Below are 25,256 nucleotides of genomic sequence, written 5' to 3'. Positions count from 1 at the left end.
GGCCTCACTCAAGTCATGTGCTGCCTGGCCCCCTCCCTGCACGGCAGCTGCTGGAGCCAGCAAACTGGGAGCTGCAGCTGTGGGCAGAGGCAGCAGCAAACAGCAGGGAGAGCTGCTGCTTTTGCTGCTGCCTCTCCACACCCTGCTAAAGCAGCCACCCTCCCTGCAGCTCCAAGCTGTTTGCTGTTGTCTGCTCATGCAGAGCTAACACCTGGGACCTGCAAGGAGGGGCCACAGAGGGTAAGAGGGGAGTGTGCTGGGGGGTAATAATTCAAGCTGTTGGGGGGGGGGAGCTGAACCTTTAAATTGTGCTCCCCCACTCTCAGCAGGCACCAGTCATCTGTGGCAGAAGCCTCTAGCCCTACCATCCCGCAACAGGGCAGAAGCCCCAAGCTCCTTACCCCCTAGTTTGGGAGGCGGAGAATAGGGGCGGGGGTTCCGCAAGCCGCACTTTAACTGTAAAAAAGATGTCTGCTGCTCACGAGCCACAGTTTGGTCACCCCTATTATATTTATATATACATACACCCGCAACTTCATAGTCTGCGTGTACCTGTATGTGAACTGATAAATGCCTTTATACATACTTTGTGCTGCGCACGCATTTTTGACTATCCTCTTTTCTTTCCATTTTCACCATAACCCATTTTAAGTATGGCATAAGTGTCCCCCCTCTAGCTCTTAAGAAAAGCATGTTGCATGTCTCTTTCTTTGATGGAGAAGAGTCACGGAACCAGGTGGCTCTCCTTCCCTCCTATGGGAAAGCTAGTTGTTCATAAAGGGCCTGTTAGCTGCATCTGAGAACAAAGTTAAGGTTATGCATGGGCAGGGGAACGCGTTCAGTTTTAGTGTGCCTTAAAAAAATTAAGAGCCCTACTTCCTCATTGTGTTTGGGTACCTCCCCAGTCTCTCTCAGGTAAAGACTTAATACATTCCAGATGTAGATGTAGAGGGGAAACTTGCCACATGTAACTTGGGAGGGGAGGTTTTTGTGTTTTTTTTTTTTTCCCCAACACTTTTTTCTTGTATAATCTCCATGTTAGGTTGGTTGCTGAACAATTTTAAGCAGTATTGTGCCGTCATTTTGGAGCCTTGACAGAACAAGCATGAGAGGATATTCTTGTCTTGACTGCTCATCAGGTTGTTGCTACAGCAATGACTAGATGTTTAAATGAGTAATATTTTTCTCTTATGGTGTGGGTGTGTACATAATATAATTATACTGGCATGCCAACATAACCAGTCATTTTTCTGTGTCTCCTCCCATCTCCATCTGCTCTCTCCTTTTCAGAGTACTTGAATCCTGACAACGGAGGGCAACAGATGATCTCAATAAGTGACGCTTTCATCAAGGGTAAGATGAATGGAAATGCTTTTTTCTAGTAAGTGGGTAATGTAGTTATGAAAGCTTCTATTGATGTTTGAGCTGGGCTAAACATTGACTTGTTAAAGTAATTCTAAGGGCACTTAGCGAGAAACCCTTGTGTAACTTTCTCCTCTTACTTGGTTCACTTTCAGATTTAACTCAGGCTTGTCAAGTTCTTTGTATTTAAACGCCCTTGGGAAAAAAAGCTTCGTTCATTACACATTAACTGGCTGTGTTTAGCATTTTATTAGCACTTCCACATCTGTAAAATGTTCCTGCATATGAGATTAGTTGTGTTTTTTTTTTTTTTTGGGGCTCCATCAGGTGTTTAACTCTCCTACCTCCTTATTTCCTGTACATTTGTGTGTGCGCCTAACACGTCTGTGCCACTGATATCTCAAAACTAATCTGAGGTCATTGTAGCACAACTTCTCTTGTCGCTTCTGTTGAAAGGCAAGTCCTGTTGGACACAGTTGTAAGTTTGAGACCCTTTTAGGTGAGGTGCTTTTGCCTGGGCTCTATGCTTAGGAAGCAGGCTATATATTTCTGGGTATTAAGGCATGCAATTTATTGACAAATATTCAGTGTTACGTGGAAAGCATCTGAAAGAGGAAAATACCTTTTTATTTTTTCCACAGGCATTGTTCTTAGTCACTTACTCATATAGCATTTGTTGTTGATCCTATGCAGACTACTTAAAATATGCTAATCATGGCCTGTAACTATATTGAGTTGTTGTCGAAAAGATGATCATTCCCCTTACAGCCTAGACTGTGGAGATTTAATTAAATATGAATTTTATAGTCGGCATAATGACGACAGTGAAGCTTCTAATATTGCTCTTTGATACAGTAGTGTCAGGGGGCAATCAAATTTAATCACTGAAATGACAACAAAATTTACTTTGGGCAGGGGGAAAGCTGCATAAAGAAAATCATAGCGGCTTTGGAAGATTAGGACAATTAATGCAACACACAGGGCTTGCCTGTGCTAAAACTACACTGTTAACTATACCAGTATATTTAAAGCAGCACCCCTTCTTTCTCCCCCCATGTGGATGCAGTTATAGTTTATTTTGCTTCCCAAAACATGCTATCGATCTAACTATGTTCACATTAAAGCTTATACTAGTATAACTATACTGTTAAAAAGAATTGCACCCCCAGCTGAGTGACACCGGAGTTGTACACTTGAGTTACACTGTTTTTTTCCAGTGAGACCAGGCCTCAGTGGAATGACACATTTTACTTATATTTTATCAAATAAAAAAACTGAAGGACAAATTAAGATTTTTGGCATTTCATTTTGGGGGAAACTCATAAAATATTAAAAGTTAAAGGCAAGCTATTAGTTACAATCTGAAGAAATAGAAGGACAGATTTAAAAAACAAAACTACAACTCCTAAGAATTACCACAACTTTGGAATTGTATTGTTCAAAGGGGAAAATAAGAATCCACACAAAGGCAAAAGCAAAATGGACTGAAAAGTTAGCAAGCTCAAGCTGAATTGTCAGCTGTTCCCTTCATGTATTTTAAAGAGATCTTTAAAAACCATGGCTCTTATCATACGTACCAAAAGAGCTTGTTGTTGTTTGTGGTCTTATAAAAGGTAACCAACCTAGTAGAATGTGCCTCATATGGCCAATATTTTTATTACATACAGTTCTATGACTCTGGGCCTGACTGACCTCTGTTACTCCAGTTCAGTGGAGATTTACTCTTATAAAACTGGAATAACTGTGGTCTCTGATTAGACTACTAGCTAAACTGTGATACTTTAGTCTCTGAACTAACACTACTCAACAAAACTTATTGTGACTTCCGTTGACAAAGATTGGACTGCTCTAAGAGTACTCACTCAGTTATGTTGGGAAAGCAAGGTATAATATTATGACCAACAATCCTATTCAGTAGGATTTTATCTCAAGTGAATGGCCTTAGCTTTAGTGGATTAAATCTCCACTGTCTTAAGATCTTGTACTCTTATTGTGCAATTGCCTACTCAATTTCTAAGAGTCTGGGTTAGCCAAGAGATGCATTTCCATTGGCCTTGAGTGGATACATTTATATTTATATTTATATTAAAACAAACATTAAAATAAGTTGAATGTGTTCATATGTGCATGACGTTTTTGCTAACTCCACTACCTGAGTGGAATAACTAGATGCTGTTTTAGTGCTACTTTTGGATATAAGGCTTCCAAAACAATAGCTTTTTGCCAATGAAACTATACAAGATTAGACTGTTCTAATTTTAAAAGGTCTTAAGTATAAGGTTATGTATCTGGAGATTCAGATTACTACCTATTTGAGGTAACATGAGGATATAGTTGACCATACATACACGTCTACCTCGATATAACACTGTCCTCAGGAGCCAAAAAATCTTACCATGTTGTAGGTGAAACCGTGTTGTATCAAACTTGCTTTGATCCATCGGAGTGCGCAGCCCTCTCCCCCCCGCCCCCGAGCGCTGCTTTACTGTGTTATATTGGGTTGCGTTATATTGAGGTAGAGGTGTAGTTAATTCGCTGCTTTAAGACTGAACTGCTCATGAGCAGGTTAGAGAGAAGAAAAGCAAATTATCTGGCATGAGGCTGTGTAGCCTGAAGTGTGTGTAATAGCATGCTTACTCTGCTGTAGTTGATGACACTGCAAATACCTAAATTTCCGTCAGTGACTAACACTGTTGTTTCCAGCACAACTTTTAACATTTCAAGAGCCTCTCACAGCGCAGGCCTGAACTAGTCTTGGTGGAGTCTCTTCTTTCAGCTTTTTAAAAAGAGAAAGCGTAAGCATTGAGCTTTGACTTTGTATAAACAAGCTTTTCTCGCTGTTCTTCTTTAGAGTCACTGTTCAATCGGAGGGTGGAGGAGAAATCCAAAGAGCTGTTTTTCACACCTTTAGGCTGGCACCACAGCAATCTGGATCTGCTGAGGGAAGAGAATGGGGAGAAACAAGCTATGGAGAGGCTTCTGTAAGTAGAGCATAAAAGGGAATTGATGTGTATGTCTAGGATACATTTTCAAAAGCTTTGTCCCTTTCACGTTCGGTGGGACTTAGACTCCTTAAGCATTTGAAAATGTTGCCTCTAATTCAAATCTTTTCTGTAATAAGATCAATATGCTAGAGAAGCAAGAAAGGAATTCATGATTGGTAAAAAAAAATTCTCCCTTTCCAAAAAAAAAAAGTTGTTCTGGGACTTTCTTTTTTGCAATTTCCCCAATGTCTTCTCACCTTACCCTTCTTTGTTCTGTTGTCCCCTGTCTTTGCTCTCTTAAATCATAGCCTGAGACAGAGTAAGTGTGTTATTGTGTGAAATGCCACATAAATATGTGGAGCTATAGAAGTGTCCTTTAACAGCTTAGTGAGGGCTGGTCTACACTAACGCTGCAAGTCGATCTAAGTTACGCTACTTCAGTTATGTAACTGAAGTCAATGTAACTTAAGTCAACTTAGCATGGTATAGACACTGCTGTATGTTGATGGGAGATGCTCTCCTGTCAACATAGCTTCCGCCTCTTGGGGAGGTGGAGTACAGACATCGACTTAGTGTATCTTCACCAGACGTGCTAAATTGACACCGCTGCATTGATCGCAGCAGTGCTGAATTAGCTGGTAGTGCAGACATATTTTGAGATTTCATTTTCATACATGCAGCCTCCATGTCTGCTTTTGTCACAGTTTTGTGGCCTGGGATAAGGGATGCCTTCTTCTGAGCATTTGGCAATTGGCTGTAGCCGTGGATTGATGATCCTACAGTTCTGAAACAATTTTTTATGCTAGTGTCTGAGTTAATGTAATTAAATGTTACAAACATGCCAATCATTTTCATGTCTGCTAATAATTTTGTGTCCATTGTAAAAGTCAAAGGGAAAAAGTAGCACAGTTGCTGTTAAAATTAAATACTTAAACCATCCATATTTGAACTCATGTCCTTGAATATAAAGCAAAATTCTTCCCAATATGACATACACATGGCGCTGTTAATATATGCTGCTTGGCATGATACTCTGGGACTACTCCACCTAAAGTATTTGGCATGCCTTAAATAGCATGATATAAGTATATGCAAATAATCTTGAAATGGAGCTGCCTGTCTGAACTCTATTGATAGTATGCAATATTGCCACATAGCATCCAAGAGATGTTGCTTATTGCCCACCTGTGAAGAGTGTGCTCTGAAACTGAATTGCAGCAAAATGCACTTTGCTACTAGAGCAATAAAATTAATAACTTACTGTCAAACAAAAGCTGAACTTTGTCTCTTCAAGGGAGACTTGATCTAGATACTTAGTGCACTTATTTGATTTATTTTTATTTAAGAAATTAGGTCCCAGTAGGGAAAAATCTAGATATTTTTTGTTTCTCTACGCTACCTGTTGCCTCTTACTATAGAGCAGAAAAAATAAACAAGATGATGACCCAGAACGCTCCTGACTGATGTTTCCTCAAATTGCTTATTGCATTTTAAACACTGTGAAGTAAAAAACCTCTAGGTCACACTGCTTCAGATGAAGCAACATGTATTCCCCTCCTCTCTCTTAATCACTCTGATTCCTCTGCAGCTCAGCTAATCATAACCACATGATGGCACTGCTTCAGCAGCTACTCAACAATGAGTCGTTGTCATTATCCTGGAGGGATATCATTGTGCCTGTGGTCTGCCAGGTAGTTCAGACTGTCCGACCTGATGTCAAGAACAGAGACGATGATATGGATATCCGCCAGTTTGTCCACATTAAAAAGGTGAGTTCTGGTGACTGGGAGTGGGAGAACGACGACAGGAAATTTGTGTGAAATAAAGATGATGTGGCTCTTGATGGGGCAGGTGTCTGGATTAAAAACTACAAATTCATTAACATGAGTAACCAGTGTGTCCTATGTTGCAGAGAAGACCGTTGCTATTTTGGGGAAGGATATGTACATGACTCTTACCTCCTGTGCTGCAAAGCGCTTAGAGGCATTTGAGTCAATCTCTTCCTTTCAGGCTGCAGAGAATGGCGTGGGATGAAGTCACAGTAACAACTCACTCTCTTCCTGCCTTTTTTTAAACCTTGCATGTCTAACTAAAGATGTTTGGTAGTTGTCAGCCTCCTGTGTAGTGTACTGGAGGCAAACTCTTCCCTGTAACTGCTTATTATGCAAGAGTTAACCTCTCCACCCCAAGCCCAGCAACTGGCCTTCATGAGGTAGCTTAATGCTCTTGGAGTTACGCAAGATGCACCGATTGCTACAGCAGTTGTAACAAATGTAGGGCCATGATCACAGATCAGAAAGGCCATCAGGAGACTGGGACCTGACATGAAGCTGCTGTGAATAAAGATTCCAAGCACAAGCCTGTTCCTCTTTACCGAAATCACTCTCAATAGGCCATCCTCTGTTTCAGGCAGCCATGTAAGATTAGAGGTGTCTTGTACACTTTTTGCAGACAGCCCCATGAAATTTCTTCCTGACCATATTAGTTGCTCCCTCCTCTCCTAGCACTCAGGTTGAGTTTTAGTAGATGAGCAGCTCCTTAGAACCTAATGCTGTGCCGTAGGTGACCTAGAAAGGGATTTCTGCAATAATGTGATCTCTGAAATATGCCTCTAGGCAACCTAAATTTGATTCAGAGAGCCTGCTTGGTGTCTGTTGTTTTTTTTGCCTACATTTCACTGTGTTATTGGGACTCTGACCCCTTGGCAGACTTCTTCTAAATGCTCTAAGATACGTAGAGCTGCCATTTCCAGGCTCTTCTTTTGTAATCTCCACTGAGAGTATGCTTTTAAGAGGTCTTGACATGGAATAGTGGGAGTCGTAGTACAGCAGAACCTCAGAGTTATGAACACCTCGGGAATGGAGGTTGTTCATATCTCTGAACAAAGTGTTTTGGTGATTTTAAAAGTTTACAGCTGAACATTGACTTAATAGAGCTTTGAAACTTGACTGTGCAGAAGAAAAACCCTGCTCTCCTTTTATATTTTTGTTAGTAGTTTACGTTTAACACAGTACTGTTCTGTATTTGCATTTGTGTTTGGGGATTTTGGTCTCTGCTGCTGCCTGATTGTGTATTTCTGGGTCCAAATATGGTGTGTGGTTGACTGCTCAGTTTGTAACTGTCATGTTCTTAACTCCGAGGTTCTACTGTATTTATAATGGCACAGAAAATAAAAATGAGCAAACTGAAGTTTTAGAGAAACCTATGCATGCTGTAAAATACAATTTTTTCATTAAGTACCTTACATAGTATGCTCTTCAATGAATTTAAAGAGAGAGAAAGTGACTGTTACACCAGAAAGCCTTTAAATCTTGCTATCTTGTTAGATCCCAGGTGGAAAGAAATTTGACTCTGTGGTGGTGAATGGCTTTGTTTGCACCAAGAACGTTGCTCACAAAAAGGTAATGAAGATGTCGTAAATAAAATAGCCTGCATTCTTTTAGTATGGCATTGGGCATTGCATTTAAAAAGAGAAACGTCTCCTTCTTGGTAGTGCACACTGAGAGTAAACGTACTGCAACATCATCTTTGATCTACGAAATCTTTTTCCTAAGGGGTGTGGAGTGGGCTTTACTCAAGGCTGTTGAACAGTTGATTATTTGTGTTTGAGTATGCACGTATATTGCGTTTTCATTCAAAGGGGTTCCTTTGTAGTCCAGGGAGTCTGAGTTTTGAGAGCAGGGACTAAACTTTCCTCAAAACTGTAGAATAGAACACTTTCTAGAAATGTTTAAGATTTACTGGGGAAGGATCTTCTATGGTTGCACTTTTTTTTTTTTATTAAATGGCATTTGGTAAATGAGTGTAAAATAACGCCAGTGATCAGGATGGAGAGAATCTGATTGATTGACCTAGTATGCTCTGGTGGCTTAGGAAGTCTTGGATCATTAAAATTCTATCTGTTGTGCAGGAAATGGGTTTGTACCAGGAACTTGTTTGCTGACATTCTCTTTACAGAGCAGTAATTGTCCTGCAGGACAGATGAAACTGTATCTTGCTTTCTCTAGTATGAGATTGGCCAGCATAAAGTTTACTTGATTGGAGCCACTACCCAATTGGCATGGTTTAGTGGTAAATCTTTGCAGAGATCCTCTGACTGATATGCTGCAGAATTTCATCGATGCAACTATGTCACCTTTGGGTAACTGAGGGAGCTTCAAAAAAGTTCCTCATGGAAAAAAGTCTTGGGTCTAATCTCACCTTGATGTCTGTTCCCTTTTTGTTTTAACTACCATGCCCTTCTCTAGATGAACACCTATATAAAAAATCCCAAAATTCTTCTGCTGAAGTGTTCCATCGAGTACCTCTACCGAGAAGAAACAAAATTCACCTGCATAGACCCCATTGTTCTTCAGGTTAGAACATCTTCCTTCTGTTTTTTAGTTTAAATTTTCTATATTGTCTTTTTATGATCTAATGACTTAGCCATATATGTATAACTTCAGTTCCAGCCACCGGGGGGCTTGGATGGAGTGGAAGCAAGAGAATTTGTGATGAGGGATAACTCATAGCTGCTTTGGGCTTGAGACTTCAGGAAAAAGTTATATACTGGCTTCAACAGAAACCTGTGAGTCCTGTTGACGTTGGGGAAGTAGCATGGATCCAGAGGAATTCATGGCCTTTTTCAATAACATGAGTTTTTAAGAAGCGGGTTTGTGTAGCGTGTGCCTAAGAATCAGGGATCTTGCTGTTCAAAATGGCAGAACTGCTGACTGAGACAAATGGTACGTCCAGACTATCCGCTGTATCGGCGGGTAGCAATCGATTTTTTGGGGGATCGATATATTGCGTCTCATCTAGATGCAATATATCGATCCCCGACCACGCTCCCGTTGACTCCGAAACTCCACCGCAGCGAGCGCCGGTTGCGAAGTTGACACAGGGAGCCGCGGGCGTCGATCCTGCGCAGTGAGGACCCAAGGTAAATCGATCTAAGATACTTCGACTTCAGCTACGCGATCTTAGATCGATTACCCCTCCTAGTGTAGACCAGCCCTCAGGAACGGATGAACATTGGGTTGAGATATACTTCTGTATTTGTGTTAATCTGTTGGGAACTGATAATGCTTGATCTAATAATGGAGAAAATTACAAATATTGCTTTAGAGCTGTGTGCCGTTCTCACCACTGATGGGAGGTTTCAGGGGGTTTAATGCCTAAATTGGTAGAGCTGCTTTTTGTCCAGACACAAAGTATAAGTATCTCTCTGAAGGGAGCAGTCTTATTAAGAGTGTTTATGTACAGTGACCCTTTGAAAGCCCTTACATTGAGTGCTTCATTGATTGACAGTCTGTTGGCACAGTTGAGACCCTGAAAGGGCTGGTGCTTAACCCAGGAGCATAGAAATGAAAACATTAGCAGTACAATTCAACATTGTTCGATGAAATAGCTTTTTCCGCAAAAAAGGATAGGAGTCAATGCTTGTGTCAACAGAAGAGGTAGAGCTTGTAACTTCTCCTTCTGAATATTGTTCACTGACACTTTTTTTCAAAGCTGTCCTTGAAATAAAACTGACTATATCCCTTTATCTCCTTTACCTCTGGAGGGGAAGGAAGGGGAACTGCTATGGGAGAACTGAACCAATGTTTCATGGAGGCTGGGTCAATGATTTCTGCTAGTAAATAACTTTCTAATCCTTGCTGCAGTAGTGGGAACGGTGGTGGTGAGAGGAGTTTGCAGAACATCTAGCTGGATCTGAGTAAACTCAAGCCAGAGGGTAAAGCACTGCTTCTGGCAGGCGAAAGTTGCAACAAATAGCACAAACTGTCCTGCAGTGGAGGATTCTTCCAAAAACTGCATATTTCACAGTCAGACGATAATTTAACTTCAATACTGAAGTTAAATCTTATGAAACATGCAATTTGCCACAAAGTTGTTCACATACTCTGTGTGAGGCAGTAACACTCTATCTATCTTGCTGAACCCCAAAGTCTGAAATTGTTGAAGATGCCAAAAAAAATGCTGATGGGTGCTGGGAAGTGGTGGTTTTGAAACTTCACTCTGCTAATTAAAGATAAATCCATACGTCTGGTGTGGCTTTAATCTTGATCTCCTATGCTTAAAATTATCTCAACCTTTTCTATTAATAGAAAAATCCACACTGAAGCTCAGCAGGATATGTATTTGAGGCAGTGTTTGAGATTCTTCATACTTGTAAATATCCATCCAGTAACTTCCTGGCCAGCTGGACAGAGCATCCAGAACAATTTCTTAGTACTGGAATTTTGTGTAACCTATAGTAACTCAAAGGCCTAATTGGAATAGGATCCATAGCTTAATATTGCTTTGAAACATGAGATGCTGGTGGTGTCTTGTACTGCCTTTTGATCACAGATGGTAACTTTTTTAAATGAAGTGCGTAAGCTGATAATTTGGAGATAAATCTTTATCACTTACCAAATCCTCTTATTTGTCTGTTGACAGACTTCTTCCAAAAAATCTCAGTGAAAGTATTGAGATATGAAATCTTTATACACATGCATAATCCTGCTTATTTCTCAAGGTATATGGAAGCTGGAGGTTTAAATTTTCTTTAAACAAAATCCTCTGATGTTGGTGCTAACCAGCTAAAATTATCCTCAACTAAATCCACCTTCCATTTGACTCTGATTAGAGATGATATGCATTTGAAATTTCTGAATACTAACAGGCCACCTTTTTATTGTTATGTAGGCTTATTATAAATTGAGACAATAAGTGCCGTTTTGAAGGATGGGAATATTTTTAGTAAATCCAGTTTAGAACCAAGTGCACACTAACCAGGGTTACTGACCTACTATTATGTTGTCAAAACCCTGGGTGTTTTGGGAGGATGCTAATTGCCCAGGTGGGCCTCGATATCTCAGCCATGTACCCACACTCGGAGTGCAAGGTTGGGCCCTCATCATTCAGAAATTCCTATGCTCAACAGGTTAAATAGAGTTAACAACAAAGACTGAGGAAGTGCAAGTTGTGGTGATCTTTTCTTGGGGGTAGTAGTTTTCACCCCAGGCTTTGGAGCAGGGGCTTGAAATTTTGCAGAGTGTTGCAGATTTGACTTTGCTAACTCTGTGAAAATCTGACAGTTGTAAGTAGATCTGTGCAGGAGCTGGATTTTTCATTTGGGGTAGAGTTTTGCAAAATTAAAATTCCTTTTGTTGAAGAATGGACCAGAAACAGCTTCAAAATGTCACATGACCCAAAACTCCAAATAATTGAATCTTTTTTTTGTTCCAGTTTCAACTTTAAATATAAAATTAAAAAATTGAAATGGAAAATCAGAATGTTATGTTCCAAAAAGCTCAAAATTGAATGTTTCAGCCTTATCTAAATGCTTTCTTTCAACTTTTGTCTAAGGTTGTGTGTTTTCATCTAATGTTTTTGTTGTGGACAAACTGGCATTTTCCAACAGGTGAATTTTTCCAACAAAATCCAACTAGAGCTGATTGGAAGCCTTTGGAAAAATTGCAGTTAGCACATGCTCTGAGACTTTAGACTTTAGCTGGTAAAATCCTTGAAGATTCTGTTTGAGCCAAACAAGCTTCAGCCAAAGTCTGAGCTGGACTTTCTCTTCACCTGCAAGCTGCCTTGGACGATGCCAGGTCCGGGCACCACACACATCTCTGCAGGGAGGCTGCGTAGGACACCAAAATGGCTAGGTATGACCCTGGCTGTGGGTGCTTAGTACTTACGCAAATCAGACCCCAGGGTCTCAGCTTAAGTGCCCAGAAAATGAAGAGAACACAGCTAATGACCAGTTGTGAAAAATGTGGGCTGGACTGCTGTTTCACAAAGCCACAAGGATAGAATCTAGTTCTCCAGAGCAGCATTCAATTGTCTTACCCATGACTGTCCTTTTTTCTAACTGCAATTCCCCTGCTTCATTTATTACCTACCTTCCAATTTCTGCAACAAATTGGACCAGTATCCTACAGACAAAAGTATTCTTTATACGGTATACTAAATGAGATAAGGGTTCTGAAGAAACAGTAGTATGTGATCATGCTGTCATGGTACAATTCCCCACTCTGAACCTTAGCGTCCAAAAGATGGGGTACCAGCATGAATTCCTCTAAGCTCAATTACCAGCTTAGAACCTGTAGCGCTGCCACCAACCAGGAATTCCAGTGCCTGGTACACTCTGGTCCCCCCCAAAACCTTGCCCGGGGACCCCGCAAGACCCAGACCCTCTGGATCTTAACACAAGGAAAGCAAACCCTTTCCCTCACCGTTGCCTCTCCCAGGCTTCCCCTCCCTGGGTTACCCTGGAAGATCACTGTGTGATTCAAACTCCTTGAATCACAAAACAGAGAGGACAATTCACCTTCCTCCCTCCTTCTCTTTCCCCCTCCCAGACTCTTCCTGAGAGAAAGTAATCCTGGCACAGAGAGAAATCAGCCTCTCTCTCCCTCTTCCCTCTCTCCCCATCAATTCTCTGGTGAATCAAGACCCAGTCCCCTGGGGTCTCACCAGAATAAAAAAACAATCATGTTCTTAAACAAAAAAGCTTTTAATTAAAGAAATTATTTTTGTAAATTTAAAAAAGTGGAATAGGTACAGGGTCTTTCAGCTATAGACACTGGGAACACCCTCCCAGCCTAAGTATACAAGTACAAATTAAAATCTTTTTAGCAAAATACCAATTTGAACTCCTTTCAGGCAAATACACATTTGCAAATAAAGAAAACAAGCATAAACTTAACTTGCTTTATCTACCTAGTACTCACTATTCTGGATTTATAAGAACCTGTATCAGGGAGATTGGAGAGAAACCTGGTTGCACGTCTGGTCCCTCTGAGCCCCCAGAGTGAACAACAACCAAAACTAACAGCACAGCACAAAAACTTCCCTCCCTCAAGATTTGAAAGTATCCTGTCCTCTGATTGGTCCTCTGGTCAGGTGACAACCAGGCTTACTGAACTTGTTAACCCTTTACAGTCAGATATAAAGTACTTCTGTGCTATTAACTTTTCTCATCTGTTTATGACACATGCAATTAAAGATTGAATCCTAACGCATATGCACAAGGGAGCTGAATTACGTTGCCTATGCAACCTTACTTTTTGCTTCCTTAATGTTTTATTTTAAGTGTGTGTGTGTGTGTGTGTGTGTGTGTGTGTGTGTGTGTTAGTTTATAGGATTTGTCTACATGGGGACGCTCAGGAAGGTTAATCTGAGTTAATGAAAGATGAATCCACATGAAATTTGCACCTTTCATGAACTCAGAATGATTTTCCAGAGTGTCTTAGGCAAACAAATCCATACAATAAAGCTACGTAGAAGTATCCATTATGTTTTAGCATAGTAATGCAAAAAACTAAATTGAGTAACTTGCTAAAATCTCAAAGTTCCATTGTTTTTAATCTACCGAATGCACCTCAACACAACATATAAAATCATCTTGATATGCAGTTCTTGTTGATAAGGGGTTGTCTTCCTGCGTTAATGATATCAAGCTAATTAAATTAAGCCTCTATTTAAAGGGACACAGTAAAATTCACACAACGTTGAGAGGGAGAATGGGAAATGTATATGTTTATGCATTTGACTACACTTTCTGGTTAGTCAGTTTCTCCTGTGTGCATTGGCCTTTCACAGTAACAGGAGAGAGAAACTAATTATATATATAAAGAGAACTGTAAAATCACTTGTATAGGCATGATGACTCAAGGGCTGGTTTAGTGCCTGAAATGACACAACATTTTGAAAGTAACTAGATGTATGACTGCTTCACTTTTTAAAAGAAATTAGATCCACAGTAGCTGTCGTACTTTCTCTTGGTATCTAGGAAAGGGAGTTCTTGAAGAACTATGTGCAGCGGATAGTGGATGTCAGGCCTACCCTGGTTCTGGTTGAGAAGACTGTGTCCCGAATTGCCCAGGACATGCTGCTGGAACATGGCATCACTCTGGTCATCAATGTCAAACCGGTGAGTGCTTAGTCCCAAACACAGTAACAGCATATGATACTTGCACAGGATCATGTTGCTGTAATAAGTCATGTCTGGTATGATCATGTTAAACAAACTAAAATGCAATGATAGCTGGAGTGTAGTTAATTATTATTTTATATTCTTTAGAATAATTTCTCAAATATGAATTTTTAAGCAATGAAATTAGTGTTACCCCAATGATGCAAACCAAGAGACTTCAAAGTTAAGGCTGATATTTTTTCCTTAATTCGCTCTAGGAAAACACTATAATTAGATAAGCCTAAGGCATTAGCTTAGGATGAAGTAGCAGATACAGCTTGGAACATATATTTTTAACTTATGACAGTATTGTGCCCTATTCTATTGTTCTATGCATGTTTACAGCAAGTATTAGACCGAATAAGTCGGATGACTCAGGGAGACTTGGTGATGTCAATGGATCAATTGTTGACCAAACCACACTTGGGAACCTGTCATAAATTTTACATGCAAGTGTTCCAGTTATCTAATGGTGAGTAGAACCTGGGTGTCCTAGCTCATTTGCCCAAAACAGAGTTGGCGAGTGGATTATTAATTTACTAATACTGCTATGTTAAGCAGCATGTCTTGACTGCCAAGTAACTGGAATGAATGAAGAAAGGTTGACAGGGCTGTTAAGCATCGTTTTGCTATAATAGTCTTGATGTTTTATACCCCCAAAAAAGAATGCAAATAATTCTATATCTAATGCAGAGGTCGGCAAACTACAGCCTGCAGGCCACATCCGGCCCACGGGACTGTCCTGCCTGGCCCCTGAGCTCCTGGTCCAGGAGGCTAGCCCCGGCCCCTCCCCTGCTGTTCTCCCTCCCCCGCAGCCTCAGCTCAGTATGCCGCCAGTACAGTGCTCTAGGCGGCGGGGCTGCGAGTTCTTGCTGGGTAGCGCAGCTGCAGAGCCGCAGCCTGACCCCGTGCTCTGTACTGCATGATGGCTGGCTCCAGCTGGGCAGTATGGCTTTCTGTCCTGGTGCTCTGGGCGGTGTGTTTGTAGCACCACCAGCCGCTGGTGCTCCAGGCAGCGCAGTAAGAGGGCAGGGAGCGGTTGGATAGAGGGCACGGAAGTTTGGGGGTGTGGATAGGGGTCGGGGCGATCAGAGTGGGATCTGAAGGTTGAATGGGGTCCAAGGGAGTCAGAAAGTAGAGGGGGGGATTGGATGGGGTGGCGTGGGCACAGCCTCCCCTAACTGGCCCTTCATACAATTTCGGAAACCTGATGTGGCCCTCAGGCCAAAAAGTTTGCCTGCCCCTTATCTAATGTTTTGCAAAAAATATGAAGAAATGATCTATATTATGCTGATCTCCATATACAACACATGAAACGAGCATCTAACAAGGGGACAAAAACTCCTCATTTGGTCGGGAGCCTAGGGGAAGAAACTTCAGGTATAATATTTTTAACGTTTTAATTACAGAAACAAAAGGCCAGTGCAGCAAGGAAGGCCAGCATAAATGAATACCTCATGATAGATTTAAAGCTTAGCCCAATGGGTTACGTAACAGTGGGCTGCTTCCTGGCTTTAATAGACTCATAGACTCATAGGTCAGAAGGGACCAATATGATCATCTAGTCTGACCTCCTGCACAAGGCAGGCCACAGAACCCCACCCATCCAATTTTATAACAACCCCTAACCCAGGACTGAGTTATTGAAATCCTCAAAATTGGTTTGAAGACCTCAAGCTGCAGAGAATCCACCAGCAAGCGCCCCGTGCCCCACGCTGAAGGGGAAGGCGAAAAACCTCCAGGGCCCCTGCCAATCCGCCCTGGAGGAAAATTCCTTCCCGACCCCAAATATGGCGATCAGCTAAACCCTGAGCATGTGGGCAAGACTCACCAGCCAGCACCCAAGAAGGAATTCTCTGCAGTAACTCAGTTCCCATCCCATCCAACATCTCCCCGCAGACCATTGAGCAGACCTATCTGGTGGTAATCCAAGATCAATTGCCCAAATTAACGATCCTATCATAACATCCCCTCCATATACTTATCAAGCTTTGTCTTAAAGCCAGAAAAGTCTTTTGCCCCTACTACTTCCCTCGGAAGGCTGTTCCAGAACTTCACTCCCCTAATGGTTAGAAACCTTCGTCTAATTTCAAGTCTAAACTTCCTAATATCCAGTTTATACCCATTCGTCCTCGTGCCTACATTAGTACTAAACTTAAATAATTCCTCTCCCTCCCTAATAATAACCTGCATTTCCCCCTAACACCCCCCCCCACCCACACACACTCCTCAAATTCTTTTAGCTAGAAAGAAACCAAATCAAGGCATTTGCTCTCAGTCTGTAGGCTTTAGAACATCATGAGTTAAACAGTGGAATAGGTAGTGGAATCCCCATCATTGGAGATTTTTAAGAACAGGCTAGACAAATACATAGACCATCCCTGACAAATGTATTTAATCTTGCCTCAGCATGGGTGGGATGGACTAGATGACCTTTGAGATCTATTCCAGCCCTACACTTCTGTGGCTTAGCTTAATCTTGGTATATTGGGAGATTATGCTGCTTGTTTTGTTCTGTTCTGACTGGATTCAAAACCTAGAGGAACTTGAGTGGCAAAGGAAGGGACAGCGGAGGCTAACTTTCCATAAAGAAACCTAAAAATATACAACTGGAGCCACACCCTTGCTTTGGACTGGGCACAGGTTCCTGCAGCGGTGTTGCAATAACTGGTTGTGTCTCTAGTTCCAACTCTTAGATCATAATTAACGTTCCTTTTTTCACAGGAAAACATTTCCATTCTGCTGCTTACTTGTGAAATATGAGAACCGCTTGACCCTCACTGTTTTCCTCCTAACTTTTCTAGATCAAACCAAAACCTTAATGTTTTTTGAAGGGTGCCCCCCACACTTGGGCTGCACCATCAAGCTGCGTGGAGCTGCGGACTATGAACTGACCCGAGTGAAGGAGATCCTTATCTTTATGGTCTGTGTGGCTTATCATTCCCAGCTGGAAATTTCTTTCCTTATGGACGAGTTTGCCATGCCCCCGTCTCTGACTAAAAACTTCCACAAACTGATTGAAAGCCAAGGAGATGAAAATGGGCACCAAGACCTCTTTAATGGTGAGGAGTTTAGCACAGTGGTCAGAGATGTTGAACTCTCTTCTGAAAAAGTGCCCATGGTCTCTGAGTCTGTCTCTTCCGATGAAGCCAGCACACTAGAACAGAGAACTTTGTTTGAAGAAGAGGATCAAGATGATGTTGTCCTGCGAGAGGGTTCCTCTTTAAGGCACCAGGAGCTTCTCAGAATGGAATATTCACTGCCAGTGTCAAGCAATATTACAACACCAGTACCAGAATCGCGGCTACCCTTCCATAATATGGACCAACACCCAGGCACTCTATACAGTCAGCATCTGGAGACACTGCAGCAGCCAGGTGACCTGCAGGATTCCAAAAGCCAGATGAGAGTCTTCAGAGACCCTCTGCAGGATGACACTGGTTTGTATGTCATGGAGGAAGTGACTTCCTCCGAGGATCGCCTCAAGGCCTACTCCTCAGCGTTTAAACAGGAGCTGAAAGATATTATTCTCTGTATCTCACCTGTGATCATATTCCATGAACCTTTTCTTCTAACAGAGATGGGCATGAGGTGCCCTGCCCGGGATTACTTCCCAGAGCAGGTCTATTTGTCTCCTTTCCTCAACAAAGAGTATAAGGAGCTGGAGAGCAGAAGGAAGAAACAGCTGTTAAGGGATCTCTCTGGACTGCAAGGGATAAATGGAAGTATCCAGGCAAAAGCCATCCAGGTTTTGCCCACCCATGAGCTAGTTAACACTAGAATTGCAGAGCATCTGGGTGATAGCCAAAGCTTGGCCAGAATGCTGGCAGATTACCGGGCCAGAGGAGGAAGGATACAACAGAAAAATGCAGATCCCTTTGCCCAGTGTAAAGATGCATCTGGTGTTCCTGGAGGAAAAGCTGGAGGCAGAAATGAAGAGGATGAGAGAGGATTGGTTCGGGGTGAATCTGTTTGGTCTCATAAGGTAAGAATCTAGGTTTTTACTTCCTGTTTTTGTTTAGTGGTAGGAGAGAGAACATACTTCTGAATATCATATTTAGGAACAGGCCAGGCATAACAAAAGTTCATATTGGACTGCAGTGCTCTGTCATTTTGGACGTCAGCTTGTTTAATCACCACATTGTGGTCTCTAATTGTGAGAGATGCTGACCTGAGGGATTGTGGGTGGAGGGGGCTTACAAGGCACTTGCTCTCTGAACCACCAGGAAGAGCAAGAAACTTGGTACATCTCATTACGAGCTCAGTTTTACATGCTGGGAGTGAATGTGCTTGCATCCACAATCGGGAGGTGAATTGTGGGATGGGGAAGAGAACAATCTCCCATCTGTTTAAAAGCTGTTTGTTTTTTTCTCTCTTTGTACAGAGTAATGCTAATGTTGATATTGTGTCCTAGTGGGTTTGGTAGCTAAAGGTCATGAATGGTGTCCAGTTAGAATAAAGGATAGTGTTGGGAGGATGTAACTGCAAAATATTTTTTAAAAATCTCTTAATATTCTAAATATCTGATCCAGATTAGTTGGAAAAATGTCAAGAGAATCTTTTAATGAAAATGTGCTTATAGTCTTTCCCTTAATTATGCTGCCTTTGAAATATTACAATTATTTGTGTGCAAAAACACTTGTGAAGAAGTAATTTTTTTCATAAACAGGTATCTGTTTTCACAAGTGGATAAATCTTTTTGGTTTGCTATGAAAATTGCTAACTTCTGCCTGGGGGGAATCTCGCAGCTCCTCTTGGGATGTGATGCTTTTTTGCACTAGAGGCTGTGGTTACTGGCAGAAATGGCTGAACTTCATTTAGAGCAAACAAGTGAATACTTGCCAGTCCAGCTCCCCAGCACAAAAATATCTTCACTGGTTGACTTTTTTTGGGGGGGAGGTGGAGGGTTATATTTATATTGAAGTTTTAGCAGCAAAGTAGTAAACCCATGTGGAGGGTGGGTGAGGGGAAATCTACCTTGTGTATTCTGAATAATTGAAATCTTGTGTACTAGAAAAACTGTTCTTGCAAGAAGGTAAGCAGCAAATGTCAAGATTCAGGCTCAAGATTTCTTGATCCAAAGGATTAAAATGCATAACACTTGTGGATTAAAGACCCCTCAAACTGTCACACACTGTTCAAGGGCTTCCTATTCCTTAAACTTTTGTACCTAATTGATTGTGCTGTAATCCAAAAAAGTCCTCCTTGCATAAGTCTACCTAGAGCTCTAGGTGGAAACTTAATCTCTTGATGATAAAAGTAAATCCAACAAGTGGGACAAACACAGAATCTCTCGCTGAATAAAATTCCATTCTATGCAGCTTTTAAAGTGTAAACTATTTTGTATTGGTGGAAATATGTGGTTGTAACTGGCTAATGGGTTGTCTTCTCAGGTGGACTGTCTGAGTCCAGTAAACCATCAGAGGCTGTGTGTTCTTTTCAGTAGCTCCTCTGCCCAATCCAGCAATGCTCCAAGTGCCTGCGTTAGCCCATGGTATGAAATGAATTTCTTCTTCTTCTCTATGGCTCTCTTAAAATACAAAGTTTAAGTACTAATATCTCTCTTTATATGAAGGCAAGGTCAGTGCTAATTCCTCTGTACCACTAAGGATGCTTGGGAAGGCAGCTTAGCCCTTTTTAGGGTTATCACATTAAGTTGTGTATGACTAGATGGATTTGAGTAATGTCACTTACCTTTTGTAATGCTTAAGGCAGGAGTGAGGGGGGTGGGGAGAAAGAGCCCAACCTGTAATTCAGTGCTCTAACTAATCACTGCTTTTGTAAGTGAGCCTGATGAAATTCATCCTAGAGTACTTAAGGAACTAGCTGAAGCGGTCTTGAAAGTGTTAGCAGTTATCTTTGAGAGCTTGTAGAGGATGGATGGCGGTCCCAGAAGACTAGAGAAGAGTAAACGTAGTATCTATCTTTTAAAGGGGGAACAGACCCAGGGAATTATAGACAAGTCAGTCTAACTTTAATACCGGGAGAGATAGTGGAACAAATTAATAAACAATTAGTTTGTAAGCACTGAGGGAATAGTGTTTATAAGGAATAGCTAGCATGGATTAGTCAAAACCAAATCCTTCCAAAGCAACCTAAAGTCCTTCTTTGATAGTGTTACTGACTAATGGATTAGGGGGAAGCAGAAGGCATTATTTATCTTTATTTTTAATAAGGCTTTTGTCACAGCCATACATGACATTCTCATAAGCAAACTGGGGAAACATGGTCCAGATGAAATTGCTATAAAGTGGGTGCACAACTGGCTGAAAGACTGAACTCAAAGTAGTTGTGAGTGGTTCACTGTCAAACTGGGAGTATGTTTTTAGTGGGGTCCCATAGGCGTCAGCCCTGTATCTGATAGTAATATTTTTATTACTGATGTGGACAATCATGTGGGGAGTATGTTTATAAAATTTGCAGATGACACCAAGCTGGAAGGAGTTGCAGGTGCTTTGGAGGACAAGATTAGAATTTTAAAATGAACTTGACAAATTGGAGAATTAGTCTGAAATTAGCAATATAAAATTCAATAAATGCAAGTACAAAATACTACACTTAGGAAGGAAATATCCAAAGCCCAACTATGGAATGGGAAGCAATTGGCTAGGTGGTAGTACTACTGAAAAGTATCTGAGGGGTTATAGTGGATCACAAACTGAATGTTAGTGAGCATGTGGTACTGTTGCAAACAAAGTTAATATTCTGGTGTGTATTAACAGGCGTGTCATACACCAGTGAGGCCTCTGCTGGAGTACCGTGTCCAGTTCAGAGTGCCACACTTTGGGAAAGATATAGACAAATTGGAAAGAGTCCAAAGGAGAGCAATGAAAATGTGAAAAGGTTTAGAAAACCTGACCTATGAGGAAAGGTTAAAAAAAACCCGGGCATTTGTAGTCTTGAGAAAAGAAGACCAAGGGAGGACCTGATAAGTCTTCAAATATGTTTAAAGGCTATTTTTAGAAAGGAGACAGTGATCAGTTGTTCTCCATGTTCTCCTGAAGGTAGGACAAGAAGTAATGGGTTTAATCTGCAGCAAGGGAGTTTTAGGTTAGAGATTAGGAAAAACTTCCTAACTATCAGGGTAGTTAAGCTCTGGAATAGACTTCCAAGGGAGGTTGTGGAATCCTCATCATTGGAGTTATTAAGAACAGGTTTGACAAACACCTATCAGGAATGGTCTGGGTTTACTTTGTCCTGCCTCAGCAGAGGGAGTTGGGCTTAATGACCTCTGAAGGTCCCTTCCAGCCCTACATTTCTGTGGTTCTGTATAGTAGGTTTTAATGTAGTGATTGTTTGGGAAGTGAAATCTGTGGAATCTCTGTTGGGCAGGCTGGAACTTGTAAATTCAGAAGATTTTTTTCTTTTCTAGTAGTAGGGCTCCAGAATGGGGTGTAGACAATCTACTACAATCTAAATATTAATATAGCTTTACTCACCTACTGAGAGCAGGAATTTCTTTGTAGCAAGTAGCATTTCATGTTTTAATGTCTGCAGAGCTAGCTGAGAGGCTGCAGGTTACTGGCAGACTTCTAGTACTAATCCTTAGCTGTTTGTTCTGGGTAGGGCTTGTCCCCAAACAGCCAGTGCAGCTGGAGGGAGATAATGGAAGTAAGGATGGCACGGTATGGTATTACCATCCTTACTTCTGCACTGCTGCTAGCGGGGTGCCACCTTCAGAGCTGGGCGCCCAGCCAAAAGCTGCTGCTCTCTAGCCACTCAGTTCTGAAGGCAGTGCAGAAATAAGTGTGGCAATACCACGACTCCCCTGCAACTCCCTTTTTGGTTAGAATCCCCAACTTGAGAAATGCTGGTTTCCCCTGTGAAATTCTTATAGGACAGGGGTCAGCAACCTTTGGCATCCTGCCCGTTGGGGTAAAGTTGCTGGCAGGCTGGGCCGGTTTGTTTATCTGGGGCGTCTGCAGGCATGGAGCCCCGCAGCTCCCACTGGCCGTGGTTCACCCCGTTCCTGACCAATGGGAGTTGCGGGAAGCGGCATGGGCCAAGGGACGTGCTAGCCACTGCTTCCCACAGCTCCCATTGGCTGGGAACGGCATACCGCAGCCAGTGGGAGCTGCGGGGCTCCATGCCTGAGGACACTCCAGTTAAACAAACTGGCCTGCCAGCGGCTTTACCCTGATGGGCCGGGTGCCAAATGTTGCCAACCCCTGGTATAGGGTAAAAGCACATACAAGACCAGATTTCACTGGGTGGGGGAGAGAGGGAGACCAGATGTCACGGACCATGACATGTTTTTCATGGCTGTGAATTTGGTAGGGCCCTACTTGTGTTAAAGCAGCAAATAAGGCAGCAACACTGATTCTAGACAAAACTTCCAAATTTTGGTGCCTAAAATGAGTTATCCAAATCAGTATTTAGGCACCAAAAGTGGCTCTTCTTTTTTCCAAAGTTGCAAAGCAGCTAAAGTGCCCATTAAAATCATTTAGAGGGGATCAGCTGGGATGTGTGTTCAGTACCTCTGAAAATCATGCCTCATTAGGTGCTCAAATATTGATTAAAATTAGTAACTTCAGATACCCAAGTTTGGAAGTTCTTTGCCATGAACTTTAAAGGCACACTTGTGTGGCGATTGCCGAGATAAATGTACTTACTCATGAGCGTTCCCATGTTGTAGTCATTCCTGTAATGTACACCTCTCAAACCAATACAAGATACTTCCCTCTGAAATTCTTTGTTCTTCCTCTACATCAGGATTGTGACGATGGAGTTCTATGGGAAGAACGACCTCACTCTAGGCGTGTTTTTAGAGCGGTATTGTTTCAGGTAAGAACTTTTTACACTAGAATATCACCCGTGCTTTTAAGAAAGTCTTCAGTAGCCTCATCAGACTGAGATGTGCTCTTCTTACACATATACATGAAGTATTGTATAGTTTATAGAGAATTGTTCTCATAATGTGCTTAAAAAGGTATTCATATCCTGTGAAAATCTTTGGCAAAACATTATTTAGAGCAGGGGTCCCCAGTGCAGTGCCCGTGTCCTGGCTGGTGGTCGAGCATCCACCGAAATGCCACCGAAATTCGGCAGCATTTCAGCAGCAACACCTCGGGATGACGCCGCTTGAAAAGGTTGGGGACTACTGCTTTAGAGACATATCTGCTGAATAGGTCTTCTATAATTCTTTTCCGTTTGTTTTATTAGGATGCTTGCAGGAAAAAAAGGAAGTATTTCTTAAAATATGTTCCTTCCGTTTACTCCTGCTGCATTCTTACAAGTGAAAACGTGCTCATATTGTTACCTCTCTCCTACCCATTTGTTTAATCTTCCAATAGTGGCCAATGCCAGGTACCCCAGAGGGAATGAACAGAACAGGTAATTATCAAGTGATCCATCCCCTGTCGCCCATTCCCAGCTTCTGGCAAACAGAGGCTGGGGACACAATCCCTGCCTAATAGCCATTGATGAACTTATCCTCCATGAGTTTTTTCTAGTTCTTTTTTTGAACCCTGTTATAGTCTTGGCCTTCACAACATCCTCTGGCAAGGAGTTCCACAGATTGACTCTGTGTTGTGTGGAAAAAATACTTTCTTTTGTTTGTTTTTGAACCTACCAGCTATTTAATTTGGTGGTGCCTAGTTCTTGTGTTAAGAGTAAATAACACTTCCTTATTGACTGACTTTCTCCACACCAGTCATGTTTTTATAGACCTCCATCATATCCCGCCTTTAGTCATCTCTTTTTCCAAGGTGAAAATTCCCAGTCTTACTAATATCTCCTCATACAGAAGCCATTCCGTACCCATAATCATTTTTTGTTGTCCTTTTCTGAACCTTTTCCAAATCCAAAATCTCTTTTTTGAGGTGAGGCGACCACATCTGCATGCAGAGATGTGGGCGTTCCATGGATTTATATAGAGGCAATATTTTCGGTCTGATTATCTATCCCTTTTCTTAATGATTCCCAACATTCTATTTTTGGTTTTTTGACTGCCGCACATTGAATGGATGTTTTCGGAGAACTATCCACAATGACTCCAAGATCTTTCTTGAGTGGTAACAGCTAATTTAGACTCGTAGTTTTATATGTATAGTGGGATTATGTTTTCCAATGTGCATTACTTTGCATTTATCAAGATTGAATTTCATCAGCCATTTTGTTGCCCAGTCACCCAGTTTTCAGAGATCCTTTTGTAGCTCTTCACAGTCTGCCTGGGACTTAACTATCTTGAGTAGTTTTGTATCATCTGCAAATTTTGCCACCTCACTGTTTACCCCTTTTTTCCAGATCGTTTATGAATATGTTGAATAGGACTGGTCCCAGACTCTTGGGGTACACCACTATTTCCATTCTGAAAAATGATCATTTATTCCTACTCTTTGTATCCTATCTTTTAACCAGTTACCAATCCATGAGAGAACCTTCCCTCTTATCCCATAAGTGCTTACTTTGCTTAAGAGCCTTTGGTGAGAGACCTTGTCAAAGGCTTTCAGAAAATCAAAATATACTCTATCCACTGGATCCTCCAGTCCACATTTGTTGACCCCCACAAAGAATTCTAGTAGATTGGTGAGGTATGGTTTCCCCCATTAGAAAAACCTTGTTGATTATTCCTCAACAAATTATTTTCATCTATGTGTAATTAGGAATATCTGATACTACATGAAGTCTATATGTAGTTTTAGTAGGTCATAATACATGATATACAATGTTTATCATTATAGGCAGGACTTGTTCGGTTTTGTTAGCTTCTTAACAGATTCTCTTATGCAATGTTTTAAGTAATTTTCTACTTCATTTTGTCCCCTGTATGAATCTGTCTTTATTTATATAGGCACCCTAAAGAATGTGGTTTACTTTACTGTTGGCACTAGCTGCATTAGAAAGATGCATATCAGTAACTAAGATAGAAGCTTATCATTCTATTAAATAAAATGAACAGAAGACAATGTTAAGCAGAAGGAAGGATTGTAGTAGATGATGCTGGGATTTAATAAAGGAGT

General features: G+C 41.5%; 1 protein-coding gene across 8 annotated transcripts in view; it reads left to right on the top strand.

Moving 5' to 3' along the window:
- Positions 1–25,256, top strand: part of PIKFYVE (phosphoinositide kinase, FYVE-type zinc finger containing) — a 98,475-nt gene that overhangs the window by 43,516 nt on the left and 29,703 nt on the right. For all 8 annotated transcript variants that reach the window (XM_050916075.1, XM_050916076.1, XM_050916077.1 and 5 more), the window contains 10 exons: positions 1,291–1,353; positions 4,214–4,343; positions 5,935–6,115; positions 7,673–7,747; positions 8,594–8,701; positions 14,113–14,253; positions 14,641–14,767; positions 17,100–18,280; positions 19,689–19,789; positions 23,008–23,079. In XM_050916075.1, the coding sequence (XP_050772032.1) occupies positions 1,291–1,353; positions 4,214–4,343; positions 5,935–6,115; positions 7,673–7,747; positions 8,594–8,701; positions 14,113–14,253; positions 14,641–14,767; positions 17,100–18,280; positions 19,689–19,789; positions 23,008–23,079 (2,179 nt within the window). The remainder of the gene's footprint in view (positions 1–1,290; positions 1,354–4,213; positions 4,344–5,934; positions 6,116–7,672; positions 7,748–8,593; positions 8,702–14,112; positions 14,254–14,640; positions 14,768–17,099; positions 18,281–19,688; positions 19,790–23,007; positions 23,080–25,256) is intronic.

Source organism: Gopherus flavomarginatus, chromosome 10 (assembly GCF_025201925.1).
Source record: "Gopherus flavomarginatus isolate rGopFla2 chromosome 10, rGopFla2.mat.asm, whole genome shotgun sequence".
NCBI lineage: Eukaryota > Metazoa > Chordata > Testudines > Testudinidae > Gopherus > Gopherus flavomarginatus.
The sequence above is the reverse complement of the archived record's forward strand: the minus strand, read 5'-3'. Positions and strand labels throughout refer to the sequence as shown.